At 37.3% G+C, this 16,089-nt stretch overlaps 1 protein-coding gene across 1 annotated transcript in view; it reads left to right on the forward strand.

Annotated features, from left to right (window-relative positions):
• The window catches only part of quo (quattro), a 34,312-nt gene extending 24,888 nt beyond the window's left edge, over positions 1-9,424 (forward strand). The window contains 9 exon segments of the mRNA XM_058777884.1: positions 228-477; positions 1,445-1,534; positions 2,645-2,875; positions 5,813-5,983; positions 6,067-6,244; positions 7,165-7,281; positions 7,356-7,574; positions 8,418-8,623; positions 8,790-9,424. Of these exon segments, the coding sequence (XP_058633867.1) occupies positions 228-477; positions 1,445-1,534; positions 2,645-2,875; positions 5,813-5,983; positions 6,067-6,244; positions 7,165-7,281; positions 7,356-7,574; positions 8,418-8,623; positions 8,790-8,831 (1,504 nt within the window). The 3' untranslated portion in view covers positions 8,832-9,424.
• The last annotated feature ends 6,665 nt before the right edge of the window (positions 9,425-16,089 follow it).

Raw genomic sequence — 16,089 nt, forward strand, 5'->3', positions numbered from 1 at the left:
TTCAGGGCAGAACAGTAACATCAGTAGCATTCCTAAACATGTCTTAAACTGAATTATACAAACGTGTCCTGCCAGTTTTCACATAATTGAAATGTTTACCATAGATCTGTTTGTCTGCTTTGCCTTAGTAATCGTTAATAATGTCAGTATTGTAGAAGAGAACAGGGATCTTCATGTCAGACAGCAGCAGCGCGGGATGCATTATGTTTTTGTTGGTCTGCTGACAGTAAACTCCAGCGCATCATGGAGGAGCTGCTTCAGACGGAGAGAGAGTATGTGAGAGCGCTGGGGTACGTGGTGGAGAACTACATCCCAGAGCTGGAGCGTCCCGATGTGCCTCAGGACCTGCGGGGACAGAGAGGAAGCATCTTTGGGAACCTGGAGAAGCTGCGAGACTTTCACCAGCATCACTTCCTTCAAGAGCTGGAGCTGTGTCTGAAGGAGCCCTTCTGCGTCGGACGCTGCTTCCTGAAACACGTGAGCGCTCCGAGCAGGACATCTGCACACTCGCAGTTTCCAGCCTGATACCAGAGAACCTCTTAAAGCGCCACAAAGAATGCACCTTTAATGAACCCAGAAACTAATACATTTATAATGAAAGAACCATACAACTCAAAAACAAAAGCAGATCACATTTAACCCCACAATTATAAGACATAAATTGTATTTTGCATAAAGAAAATGAAGCCTAGATATTTCTCATTTTTAGGATATCATAATTTTAGGAACATTAATATTAGTTTGCACTGCATTGTTTACATTTTTTTCATGACATTTAAGAACATTTTTGCAAAATTAATGCCAAAAAATAAATATAAACAAAAATGTATAACTGTAATGCAAAAAAAAGATACATTTATTATTGTATATATTTAAATAGCAAGTTACTTAAATTGCATTATAGAGTTTCTTATATTTGTACTGCTTTTAAAAAAAAAAAAAAAAAAAAGCATCCACCATTGGGAATAATGCATATTACCAAAAAAACAAACCAACAAAAAAACTAAAGTGAAATGTTTGGATGCAAAACAGAATTTGAAATTTCTTATATATTACTTTAATGCATTTTCATAACTATAATGCAAAAAAAGAGATGTATTACTTAAATTGCAAGGTATTTACACATAATTGTTTGTTATATTTGTAATGCTTTTAATTAAAAACTATAGCATCCAGCATTAGGGAATAATGAATGTTACAAAAAAATAAAATGTGAAGTAAAACGCATAGATGCATTACAGAATTCGAGGGGAAAAGTTTCTTAAAAATACATTTTTATATATATTTATATATAGATATATCTTGTTTGAGATTGTGTTTCATGTCTGTGTTACACTCACGTAGGAAGAGATACACTTTAAATACCTTCACAGAAAGAAACAAATTCACATGCAAAAAAAAAGCCCACTTGATGTGATTCTAACATTGTATCTCTCAAATTCAGAAAGAAAACTTTGGCCTGTACGCATTATACAGCAAGAACAAGCCTCGCTCTGAAAGACTGCTCATCGATCACGGGAGAGAGTTCTTTAAGGTGAGATCTTCCTCCATCAGTCATCCGCATATCATATTTTAAGGTAATTTCATTAGTATTCAGTAGAATTTGAATGTATAAATACATTTGCGTGGCACAACTTTAGATATATAAAAACAACAAAAATAAAAGTTAAATAATGAATTAAAAACAATATAACAAATAAATATTAGATAAACTTAAAAAAACAAAAATGATAAATGTTAATTAATTTTAATTAATTAAAAAAATTCATTTAGCTTTATAAATTAAAGTCAAACTGAAATATTTTTTAAATCAATAAAAAGAACAAAAGCACATAAAAAATGACTAAAATTCAGTTGTATAAAGAGACTTTCATTTATCAGTAAATCATGGAGAAACTTTGCCAGAGAAAGCCAATTTTAATGACAAATGTATGAAATCCCATTCATAGCATCTCATTTATTACAAATACAATGAAATCAATCTATGAATTCAATATTCTTTGACCCTCAACAAAAGCATTTGTACATTTGTATGTAAAGTATTGCATACATAAATGACCAGCTCCTTTCTGTTAAAGCTTGCGAAATAATAGGGAAGAAAGTCCCTTCAGAAGAGATCAGAAAAGAAGATTATGAAATAGTTTCTACGGTAATGCGATATTTCACACATCTGATAAGAAATAAAGTACTGGGCAAACACGGACTGGAACAGGCCTGATCTCGGCCGCGTTGGGAAATGTTGAGGTCATTCTCTTGGAAATCCGTGCCCTCGGGATAAAGCTTTCATTCGGCAGAAGTTTGATTCTACTTGAAATGAGTGGTGTGATGATTTGCATATTTATTTCAACACGAAAAACCTGTCAGAATAAATCAACTCTGTCATAAACCAAGGGTGCTTTTCCAGACGAGACACACACATAACAAATATTCAGTGTTGAAGTCATAACAGCATTGATGATATATTTCTATAAAAATCTCATTGACCTCATGTTATCAATAAACAAACAAGATGATACATAAAATGTCCTCTTTAGACAATTATTGATGAGATTAATCTTTGCATTCAGCGTCTAATGTGTTTTGAGTGTGATACCTCTGATGCTGTGCTTGTTTGTTAATTGTAGTAATGTGATGTGAATTGCAGAAGAAGCAGCAGCTGCTGGGTGATAAGATGGATCTGTCCTCATATCTGCTGAAGCCGGTGCAGCGCATCAGTAAATACGGCCTGCTGCTGCAGGACATGCTGCATGAGTGTGAGACCGGAGCGCATGCGGGACAAGAGCGGCTCGAGATACAGACCGCGCTGAACATCATCCAGTTCCAGCTCCGCCACGGCAACAACCTGCTCGCCATGGACGACATTCAGGACTGTGATGTGAGTGTTAGCGTTAACCAAAAATAATAACAGTTTTCAGTCATTAAAATAAAGTCAAATATAAATGTTAGATTAAAAAAAAAAAAAAAAACAGAAATGTTGCCAACTAATTGCAATATTTATAAATTACTAGTTTAATTCAATCATGCAATTAAGAAACAAACAAGATGATACTTAAAATTTCCTCTTTGGACTATTATTCATGAGTTTAATCTGTACATTCAGTACCTGAAGAATCCGTTTTTTTGAGAGTAATACTTCTGATGCTTTTTCTCTAAATGAGTGTAATAATTCTAGTAATATAATCTATAAACTATATCATTTTTGGTAATTAAATTTAAAGTAAAATGTAAATATTGGATAAAAAATTTAACTTGAATAATATATAAAAATATATATATAAATGTTGCCTTGGCAACCACCTGAAATAAGTTTAAGTACTAAAATTACTCTTTTTTTTTTTATTTACTAATTTTTTATTTACTTTTTATTTAATTTACTTATTTAAAATGTTAAACTAGTTTGAAAATACTAAGTCATTAACTCATTTATTAATAAAATAAATTCAGCTTTATAAATTATAGTTGAATAGAGATAATTAAAAATAATAATAAAAATGAGAAAGTTACTAAAACTAAAATTAAAATGAAATCTGAATATATATATATATATATATATATATATATATATATATATATATATATATATATATATATATATATATATATATAATATTAAATAATATTAATTACAATATCAATAAATACTATAATACTGTACACATAATATCAAGTGAGTGAGAGAGACGATATTACAACATCTCAGAAAACCCCAAATCCATTTCACTCTACAGAACTATCCAAATTTCTTCTTCAACCCTGTAATTTAGAAAAGCATGTCATGGCAAGCGTCATTATTGCACATACTGAGGGTAAGTGATTCGAGATGATGTATTAAACTTGAAGGAGGGATCTGAGTCATATCTACAGAAAACAGAATATCACAGATTTAAGGATTGATCTTTTTAGCCAGTAAAACACCCTAGCAACTGCATGGTAACACTAAAATCCAATAAAATCCATCATCTTGCACATCATCACCATAATGTCTTCAGAATATGAAGTGTTTACTTAAGTTTTTACCTGCTTACTTATAAATCTTATGATATGTGTTGTTTTGCATGATAAGGCAAACATATTTGTCTGCAAACTAAACTGAAATAGAGATATTTTTATAGAACGGGATGGTCAGGCGTGAGATGTAGGTGAGTTTTGCCCACATCACATACCGTCTGTAATTAGAAAGATAAATACCCGCATATTTCATGCATTTATTTTCAGACGGCAAGCTTTAAAAAGAACAGTGAACTAACCAGCACACTCCCTCCTCCTGCACATCAGCTCAGCGTGTGCTGAGACAGTCGAGTTACTGTACGCTTATGTAACGGGAAACTCTGAAACCTTAAAGGTTTAGACATGCTCTTCATCTTATCTGTGACACATTCACTGCGGCTCTTCAGAATCACTCTCGGTTCTGTCTGCTCCTCTCGTTGAAAATGATCTGTGTCTCAGGTAACTTTTCCGAGCAGCTTCCTACGCTTCACTTCCCTCCCTGTCCCACTGTCTGTCTGCACATCAATCTCCTCCTGAAAACCCAGCATGACAGCTGATGATGGATGTGTTTAAAGTAATGTCAGGGTTCGTACAAGGTGCTTAAAGTGCTTAAAGTAGACTTTTGGAAATTGAAGTCCTGGAAAACCGCCATATTTTTGAGAAGGTACTTGAATTTGTAAAGGGCAGTATATATGAGTTTTATTTTTTTCCTCAATAAAACAATCTTTTTACGCAAAATAACAATGTAGCGCGTCTGATATAAATACAGAGCCGTTTCGCCTGGCTTTTAGCAGCGCACGAGATCTCGCGATTTTACTTCTTGAGGTTAAAAGCAGTCTCGCGATATATAAAGTTGTGTTTGTGGTAAAACCTTTGATAGTGCTTGCATTATATTGTCCGGTCTTTTATTGCATGTGCTGTTCATTTGGGAACGCATGTAAAGATCCGAAAAAATCCGTTTAAATAAGGAAAGCGATAACTTTGCCATAATATCCTTTCAAATGTTAAAGTTGCCACAGTCATTGCATGCTTTTGTGCTGCGCTTTATTTGTACCATTTTGGTTTATTAGTTTATTAGAATTTGAAAGACAATAACAATATTGTTTGATAAGTGAGATCTCTGATTTTAGTCCTTGAAAACCAAAAAAGTAGTGCTTAAAGTCCTGCAATTTCATTTTGCAGTTTCTGTAGGAACCCTGTAATGTTATACTCATAATTGTAATATCATTACAATTTAAAATAATTGTTTGTTTTTTTTATTTGAATATATGTTAAAATGTAATTTATTGCTGAATTTTACTCCGGTCTTCAGTGTCTCATGATCCTTCAGAAATCATTCTAATATGCTGATTTGCTGCTTAAGAAACATTTCTGATTGTTATTGATGTTGAAAACAGTTGTGCTGCTTAATATTTTTGTAGAAACTGAGATACGTTTTAGTATTCAGGATTCTTTGATAAATAGAAAGTTCAAAAGAACAGCATTTGTTTGAAATAAAAATCTTCAGATGTCTTTACTGTCACTTTTGATCAATTTAATGTGTCTTTAACACAATTTGTATCTTACTTATAACCCAAACTTATGAAATGTAGTGTGTCACCATTTCCACCAAAATATTAAGCAGCACAACTGTTTTCAACATTGATAATAAGCAGCAAATCAGCATATTAGAATGATTTCTAAAGACTGGAGTAAAATGCAGCTTTGATATATAGCAATAAATTACATTTTTACATATACTCAAATAAGAAAAAAAAACAAAAAAACAGTTATTTTGCAGTTATCTGCCAAATGCATGAATGTTGTTTTGTTGGTGTGTGTGCAGGTGAATCTGAAGGAACAGGGCCAGCTGATCCGTCAGGATGAGTTCCTGTTGACCTTCAGGAAGAAGAAATGCTACCGTCACATCTTTCTCTTCCAAGATCTCATACTCTTCAGCAAGACGCGCAGAACCGAAGTTGGGAATGACACGTACATCTACAAACAATCCTTCAAGGTAAACCACTGCATGACACATCAGTGAACAGCTCAAAATATAGACGACTTTCTCATTCACTTTTGCTTTCTGTGCTCTCGCAGACTTCAGACATCGGTATGACCCATAATTCCGGAGACAGCGGGCTGTGTTTTGAGATCTGGTTTCGAAGGAGGAAGTCTCAGGACACATACGTCCTTCAGGCAGCGAGTCGGGAAGTGAAGGAGAACTGGACCACCGACCTGGAGAGGATCCTGTGGGAACAAGCCGTCCACAACAGAGGTGAGCCCACAGTAATATTCAGTTAGCTTTTGTCTTGATGAACATGAATTATGATTATGGTGTGAATTAAATTCAGGAGCATTTAGAGCTAATCTAGTTTCTTGCTCTAGGGTTTATTTCAATTCAGGTTATTGCATTGCTGAAAGGGATAGTTCACCCAAAAATAAAAATTTGTCATGACTTACTCACCCTCAAGTTGTTCCAAACATGTACAAATTTCTGGTAACACTTTAGATTATGGAAACACTATGCAGTAATTCCTCTTCTGGGAATCCATTGAAAAATTGCTGGCTTTTTGGAAATTCAGTCCTCTTCAGGTGCATGTTAAAATTAAATCCCTAACTGAGATTTAAATCGTAAAAAAGGTTTGAAGTTAATCTACTGTAGGTTTACTGTAAAGCCGTGATTTAATGCCATTATTGCTGCAATCCACTCTTTTATTATGAAATTAAAACCTTGAAACCACAGCACTTCACTGAGAATCAGAAATGTGAATGTGCTTAAGTTAATGAAGCCTAAAGGACTGCTGATCTTGTATGTTGAGGAATGTGATAAGGAGTGAAAGATGAATGAGAAGCTCACCTCCCACACGCAGCTGCATGCATTTATTCATCACTCTCACTGCTCACGGCCTCCATGCGCATTTCCCAATAATAGTCCTCCCATTCGATGCGTCCCATAGATGTTTAACAGCTGTACTTTTCCTTAGAATTGGTTGCACTGTTGTAGATGTGTCCATTAAATTTGAACTCACATGCACTCTGCACTTTTTGCATGATGCAATTTATAAAATAACATTTTTTTTTTAACTTTTTTAGTCTGTATTGGATTCAGTGTGCGGCTAGCCACCTCCTTGCTTGTTTTCAAGGACCATATATTATTAATAACCCCAGCTTGTTTGTTTGCTGATCTTCACTCAGAGATCCGTATGCAGGAGAGGGTGTTCATGGGAATCGGTCATAAACCCTTCATGGATATCCAGCCCAGTGAGATGGCCATCAATGACCGAGCCATCAACTGCTCTCCCACAGGACGAGGTGAAGCACCTGTCATAGTTACACATTGGGTGGTCTGAGAGATCAAACTTATTTAACTCAATATGATATCGTAGGTGGGATTCCTGTCCTCCGGTTGAATTCTGTCGGCTCGGCCAGCTGTACATCATCCTCTGGAAGCCATTCGTCCTCCTCCTCTGGGTGGGGATCCACGTCTCTTGTGGGTCATCTGATCGGTCCCAGCGGAGGAGATGTTGTCCGGTACGTCCACGGGACCTCAGAGATCCTGGAGGAAGATGATTTAGACCAGGAGAGCGGAAACCAGAGTACACTGGGTATGTCCTTCTTCACAATGTTGTCTACACAAAATAACACATGCAATGTCTAATTTGAAATTTGTGATCAATAGAAGTGCAACTTAAAATTTACCTTATTTCTTAATACATATTTCTGGTCTTATTTTTTTTTTTATGTTTCATCAGTTCATGTTTTTCAAAAAAAAAAAAAACAAAACAAATTTCATCTAAATCTAATAATTAGTTCTGATAATTTGCTTTTTAAAAACCATCTTATTATTTAGCCTCTCCACATGCACTGCAAGAAAGAAAGAGAAAAAGAAAGAAAAAAAAGTTGTTAAGATATTTTTTTTACTGGAAAACAAGAAATATTTAACTTGGAAATATGTCAGATTATGGAATTTAAAATTACCATGTTTTGTGATTTTTTCAAACTTTGCTTTGAATGAAATTTAATTATATATATATATATATATATATATATATATATATATATATATATATATATATATATATATATATATATATATATATATATATATATATATATATATATATATATATATATATATATATATATAAATAAATAAATGCAAATTGAAGTTATATTTGGTAATAAATTTGAGTCCTGCCCTGCATTTGTCTTTCTTTATCCTATTTCATTCATGAATGCATCAGATTATGGAATTAAATACTGTAGGTAGTAAGCGGCATTTCGTTGACTACCATTTTACAGCCTGCTTTTTGAAATATATATATATATATATATATATATATATATATATATATATATATATATAGAAATTCAACACCCAAATGCACATATTGAGATATATATATATATATGTTGCTAATAGGATGTTTTAATGTGTTGTGTTTCAGTGGAGAGTTCGGTGTCCTCAGGAGAAAGTGTTAGTTGCTTTAGCAGTTCTGGTCACAGCTGCTCGTCTGTGATTGGTGGAGACTGTGAACACACTCAATCTGAGGCGCCTGTCACTGGTGTGAAAAAAGCGTGTGCCCTTAACCACGAATGCAGCGTGAAACCCACTAACCCACCAGGCCAAACCAGGGACCATTCGTGCACTACAGTACGGCATACAGATTTATCTGTTTTGATAGTATTTATGAAATTTCAACATTGTGCATTACCATTTTTGACACATTCAAACTATTTTATAGTTATTTTTCAATTGTGTTGAGATTTGGAATATTCTGCATATTTATATTTTAATTTACTCTCTTTGTTCTTTACAGGTTCAAGGGACAAGCATAGTAGGAAAGTCAACTGAAGTATAGCCCAACATGTATGTTTATACTGTAATAGCGTCATGCTTTTATGTTATCAGGCCCATCCTTTAACTTTTTACCTTTTATACCTATCAATCCTGTGAAACTCTAAAATAAAGTTTATTTTATTTATTTATTTCATTGTGAGTGTGTAACATTAGTACATGAAACTAACTTTTAAATGTCAAAAACCTACAAAATCTTTTGTTTGTTTTTTACTTGTATTTCTGTTTCTGCTTATTGCACAGGTGATAAAACACAAACAGTGGTGTAATCTTTTAATAAAATTGCTTTGATAAAATAAACAACTGAAGAGTTGTCATAAAATCACTGGTCTGTGAGAAATAATTTAATTCTCAGTGGAATTATTTTAAATGAATTGCTTTATAAAAAGAAACGTATTCTGTAAACTTTGAATGAATGTGGAAATGTTTTTTATATTTACACACCAAAAAACTGGTTCTTCAAGTGCTATATAGAACCACTGCCATACAAAGAACCCATTAAGCCTCTGTATAGTTCTTTAAAGGTTCTCTAACTCCCTCTTAGTGTCTTAGTTTAGTTAAGGAAGGATAAAAAATAAAAAAAGACTTTAAAATACAGTACTGTGTATTTCCTGAAGATAACGTGGTTCTCAACCTTTTTCTGCCCCCAAAGCCCCCTATAAGGAAATATTCCAGGGCCCCCACACAAGACTTTTTGACCTCAGAAAAGCATAAAAGTGATTCAAAATAGCTTTTGCCGTTATAGTACATTCCCATTCATAGCAAACATACGAGAGTGGAGTAACACATGTATGGTTCTACATAGCACCATTTGACAAAGGTGCTGTATAGTACCTAGAAAGGTAGGTGGCATATAGCACTTAAAGTGGTTCTCCTGTGAGTATGAGCCAATGAACCACCTTTAGTGCTATTTAGCACCATTTTTTAGAGTGTAGATAAAAATTAAAGTCATTTTTGGAAAAGGGATGCTAGTAAAATTGGGCTGCATATTGCAAAACAGAATAACTCCATTGCAAAACATCCTGTAAAAACCACAACAGAAATGCTTTAGGACTGACCTGTGAAGTAGTTCCTTTCTGGCTGTCTAGCCATTGGATTTATCTCAAGATTTCATAGTTCTTAATATTTACTGCAGGTGCTGGATGATCTGAGGGGTGCATGGGGAGTACATTCTTTCTTAATAAATTTTCTTAAAGTTAGCTAAATGTCTGACAATTTCATGTGTCGCACTTTATTAGTGTCTGTGGTGTTATGTTGAGAACTTGCAGATCTGACATATTTTAATCACAATTTTGATAAATACATACTTATTAATATTTCCAAAATGTCCCCTGATCTTGAAATCATCATGATGACAGCCTCTGTGGTAGAAAAGTCTGGATTTGGGCTGATTTGTCTGTGGGGTTACTGTCTTTTCTGGTAACACCACAAACTCTATAGTAACTTGCAATATAAAGTCTGTGTGTCACGATCTGTGCGGGGAGGAACGAGGAGTACACAAAACCATCTTTAAATGAAGTCCATAAACACGTACATCCAACACTGGGAAATACACGAACTGAGCAAGTAGACCTGACAAACAGAAATTGAATGGACTGGGGCTTAAGAACACATGACAATCACGGGAAAACAAAACACACCTGTCCTGGAATCAAAATCAACACAATCAACTAGAGACAAAAACTGGGTCACGGAGCACATGGGGAGCAAAAACACAACACAGACAGGTCCAAAATCCTGACATTACGAGGCGGAGTCAAGGGACACTCCAGCCACGGCGACGCTGGAGGATGGCAGTCTCAAGGGGCTCGCACCGCATAGATGGTGGGTTGAGGGCGAGCAGAGGGGCTGGCAGACGACAGCGGAGGAGGAAGGAGCGGGTGGGAGGCCAGGCATTTGTGAGCTTGACTCAGGAACGGGAGCCCACTCAGGGCTGGACGTGGAAACAGAGAAGCAAACAACAAAGGGCTCTGAGGGAGGAGGAGGAGGGAAGATGAAGCAGGTCAGCCTCCTAGTCCATTAGGTCCTTTCCTGCCTCTCCGCTACCCAGGTCCAAAACAAGCTCACCCTCAGCCGCGATGCAGTGAGCGGAGCACCTCTCCACGCTCACACAGTCCACGGCATTCTCTCTCGTGGCGGGCGTTGTTGCTGGTAGTGATGGGAAGTTCGGATCATTTTACTGACTCAGACCTTTGAGTCACGTTCAGCAAAATGAACAAATCTTTTTTTGAGTCATTTCGTTCATTTTAGCAAAATATAATTAAAATGTTACGTGCTACTTCCCTAACGCATCTACTACTTATGCAAACGTTGATCACACTACAAACAATACAAACTATAATGCTATAAGAAACAGAAAAGATTAATTCATCGTTTACCTGGGCCTTGATTAGCTCACCTCACCTCTTATCTGACAAGCCTTCGGGTTTGAGTCGTTTGTTCATCACGTGACAGCCTCATACACTAACCTATGCAGTCAGAGCCGGAAAGAGAATTGATTAGTTCACCTGTTTCGAGTCTTCGGGTTTGAGCATAGACTGTAAAAAAACTGTACGAGTAAATAATAATAATAATAATAATAATGACGACGACTATGCACCCGTTTGTAAGGAAGGTTGTAAATTAACTAATTTCTCTGCCCAAAGCTGTCACGTCACGTGACAAAAGAACGAAAGACTCGAAACAGGTGAACTAATCAATTCTCTTTCCGGCTCTGACTGCATAGGTTAGTGTATGAGGCTGTCACGTGATGAACGAACGACTCAAACCCGAACTAAGGTGAACTAATTCAGTGCAGAACCTATGTTGCGCATGCGCGACTGAACGAATCACTCCCCGAGACGACTCGTTCTTCCTGAGTCACATTAAAGATTCGTTAAAAATGAACGAATCGTTCAAGAACGACCCATCACTAGTTGCTGGCTCATACACCTTGACCGATGTCATCAGCGGCTCTGGCTCAGCGGCGATCCTCAGCACTGTCGCTCCGTGCGGCGGGCTCGGGCATGCGCTCTGCGCAGCAGGGAGATGGTGGACTGGGCGCTGGGTGGGGAGTGGAACTCGCCGGTGTCCACTCCACAAAAGGTAGTGAAATTTGCTTGAGGACCATCTTCGGACGACAGCGCTCTGCACGAGGGGTTTAAACTGGCGTCGTAGAACGCACAGAACGCGTCGTCCGGGTGGCCGATTAGAGCAGGGAGGACCAGGAACAGTCTACAGTCGTGGCCAAAAGTTGAAAATTACATAAATATTGGAAATTGGAAAAGTTGCTGCTTAAGTTTTTATAATAGCAATTTGCATATACTCCAGAATGTTATGAAGAGTGATCAGATGAATTGCATAGTCCTTCTTTGCCATGAAAATTAACTTAATCCCAAAAAAACCTTTCCACTGCATTTCATTGCTGTCATTAAAGGACCTGCTGAGATCATTTCAGTAATCGTCTTGTTAACTCAGGTGAGAATGTTGACGAGCACAAGGCTGGAGATCATTATGTCAGGCTGATTGGGTTAGAATGGCAGACTTGACATGTTAAAAGGAGGGTGATGCTTGAAATCTTTGTTCTTCCATTGTTAACCATGGTGACCTGCAAAGAAACGCGTGCAGCCATCATTGCGTTGCATAAAAATGGCTTCACAGGCAAGGATATTGTGGCTACTAAGATTGCACCTAAATCAACAATTTATAGGATCATCAGCAACTTCAAGGAAAGAGGTTCAATTCTTGTAAAGAAGGCTTCAGGGCGTCCAAGAAAGTCCAGCAAGTGCCAGGATCGTCTCCTAAAGAGGATTCAGCTGCGGGATCGGAGTGCCACCAGTGCAGAGCTTGCTCAGGAATGGCAGCAGGCAGGTGTGAGAGCATCTGCACGCACAGTGAGGCGAAGACTTTTGGAAGATGGCCTGGTGTCAAGAAGGGCAGCAAAGAAGCCACTTCTCTCCAAAAAAAAAACATCAGGGACAGATTGATCTTCTGCAGAAAGTATCGTGAATGGACTGCTGAGGACTGGGGCAAAGTCGATGAAGATGAAGCCCCTTTCCGATTGTTTGGGGCATCTGGAAAAAGGCTTGTCAGGAGAAGAAAAGGTGAGCGCTACCATCAGTCCTGTGTCATGCCAACAGTAAAGCATCCGGAGACCATTCATGTGTGGGGTTGCTTCTCATCCAAGGGAGTGGGCTCACTCACAATTCTGCCCAAAAACACAGCCATGAATAAAGAATGGTACCAAAACACCCTCCAACAGCAACTTCTTCCAACAATAGTTTGGTGAAGAACAATGCATTTTCCAGCACGATGGAGCACCGTGCCATAAGGCAAAAGTGATAACTAAGTGGCTCGGGGACCAGAACGTTGAAATTTTGGGTCCATGGCCTGGAAACTCCCCAGATCTTAATCCCATTGAGAACTTGTGGTCAATCCTCAAGAGGCGGGTGGACAAACAAAAACCCACTAATTCTGACAAACTCCAAGAAGTGATTATGAAAGAATGGGTTGCTATCAGTCAGGATTTGGCCCAGAAGTTGATTGAGAGCATGCCCAGTCGAATTGCAGAGGTCCTGAAAAAGAACGGGCAACACTGCAAATACTGACTCTTTGTATAAATGTCATGTAATTGTCGATAAAAGCCTTTGAAACGTATGAAGTGCTTGTAATTATATTTCAGTACATCACAGAAACAACTGAAACAAATATCTAAAAGCAGTTTAGCAGCAAACTTTGTGAAAACTAATATTTATGTAATTCTCAAAACTTTTTTTTGAGAATTACACGAAAAGCCACGACTGTAGTATGGCCCTCGAGCGATCTCTGGGCATGCGCACATCAACACAGCATAATTTGTCGTCACACTGTACAACAATAATTACTATTTTTTCATTCTTGTTAGGGGTAGGTTTAGTGTTGGGGTAGGTGTAGATGTTATAAAACACAATCTAATGGGTAGAAAATCAATTTCATTGTTCATTTCCGGTCGGAGCTGTAACTCTTCTAGCCACAACCCTGCTCCAGCTGGAGGAGGAGGTATTCTGGATGGGAGAGGGGATCCATGGAACACACAACGGAAACAAAAACACTTAGCGAAAACGGGAAACAGAAACGGAGGGTAGACGCAGAGGTGATTGTTGCTGGTCGGGTCTTCTGTCACGATCTGTGCGGGGAGGAACGAGGAGTACACGAAACAATCTTTAATGAAGTCCATAAACAGGGTACATCCAACACTGGGAAACACACGAGCAAGTAGACCTGACAAAAAGGGGCTGTTTACGCCTGGTCACTTCATGCGTTTTTTCTGATCGAATAGCTATCCGATCCTGAAGAGACCAGGGGCCTGTACCATGATGGCAGATGAACAAATTCAGAGTTATAGGATAAGTTTTGACTTGACAAATGCAAACCACTCCAATCTGGCTTTGTTGGTACCATGAAGCTGATCATCAACTTTCTCTGTCAACTCAGGCTTGATCCTGAGTTAATGGAGCACGTGCACATGAATGTGTGACATCAGCGGCGAACAGCCAATCACAACACAGATCAAGCGTGATTCACTTCTCGAGAGAGTCAGCGAGATACAAAACTCTTTGTTAAAGGTTAAGAGATTAAAGAATATGAGGAATTTAAATGCATTTCCACTGAATTACTTGTCCATGAAAGAGGACAAAAAAAGGAAATTATCTTGCTCTATCAGTGCAGTCACAAGTGAAACTTGTAAAGTTAGTTTATATAGTTGATAATATATAACGATAGAGACTCAAACATGTAAGGTCACATGTAGCCATTTTTAAAGTGTTATCTATTGATTCTACCACTTATTTATATTACATATGATCTGTATATATTAATATTCATTTAAAATAAATGCTTTATAATAATTGTTAAACTAAAAGTGCTTGTGTAATGGAGTAATAATAATATAAATCATATTAAAATTATATAAATCATATGTAAATTGTAATTATCATATAAAGCCAGACAATTTTGTTATTGTTGTTTTTTTTTTTTAAGGTACTTCATAGTGACCTTTAATTTGTAGGAAGAGAAACTGGGGGAGTGACTTTTGTTTGTGTCAGACGTGTGTCACTTTGCTCACATCCGATTGGTCCAATTTCAGTTTGCGATCTCTAACTCAGAACATAACCTACCCCGGTGCAGGTTAGCTGTGCAGTGTAAGTTACTATGGTAATGAACGCAGCTAAAAGCCAAGCCACTTTTATGGTACCTAAAACCCAGGATTGGTGCAAACTAAACTGAAATTTACCTGGCTAGCCAGCTAATCCGGCTTCATAGTACAGGCCCCAGGTGTAAATGCTCTTCGAAACGCTTTCGAGACGGATATAAATCCGATCGCTCGAACCACTTCAGGAGGAGGTCTGGGCCGCATTCCGGACGAAACTGGACAAGTGTAAATGCATCTGGTTGTTGAAACCACATATGCTAATCTTGCTCTTCCCAAAATATTAAAATAAACGTGTGAGAGCATTTTATAGGCTATATGGCATGTTAGATATGACAGCGCTAATACAACAAGCGTCACCGCGGATGAGTAGCTGAGTATCTCTTCGGCAAGCCGACGCGCAAACTGCCGCCAATGAAACTGAAATTTAGTCGCAGAGGCGCAACACACAACATCTTCATTAAAAGTAGTGAGACTAACCTGTCTTTCCAGTGCTGATGCTGTGCTCTCTCCTGTTGCGGTCTCTGATATTGAAATGAGCTGATAATGAATAAAAATGCTGGGCCTATGTATTGCTTTCATTGACTTAAACTCAGTTAAATTTGCATGTAGCGGGAATTGAAGAACGGATTTATATCTGTTTTGTGAAGCCACATTTATGTGACCAAGTGTAGATGGAAACGTTTTAACAAATCAGATAGAAGTGACCAGGTGTAAACAGGCCCACATAAACTTAATTGGCTGGGGCTTAAGAACACATGACAATCACGGGAAAACGAGACACACCTGGAATCAAAATCAACGCAATCAACGGGACAGAAACTGGGTCACGGAGCACACGGGGAGCAAAACACAACACAGACAGGTCCAGAATCCTGACACTGTGGTGTTATATTATGTCTGTGGTGTTACTTCAAAATGGCTGTGTCACCAGTGTTTGTTTGCAATTATTTACAAATCTAAATGTTCTTAAGCTTTCATTTGAATGGATATAGCATATTAAACTAATTTTAAATGCACAACAGTGTTGCCAACTTAGCAATTTTGTTATTTTGTTAGCAATATTTAGCAACTTTTCAGACTACCCTAGCAACAT

Source organism: Onychostoma macrolepis, chromosome 06, assembly GCF_012432095.1.
Source record: "Onychostoma macrolepis isolate SWU-2019 chromosome 06, ASM1243209v1, whole genome shotgun sequence".
Classification (NCBI taxonomy): domain Eukaryota; kingdom Metazoa; phylum Chordata; class Actinopteri; order Cypriniformes; family Cyprinidae; genus Onychostoma; species Onychostoma macrolepis.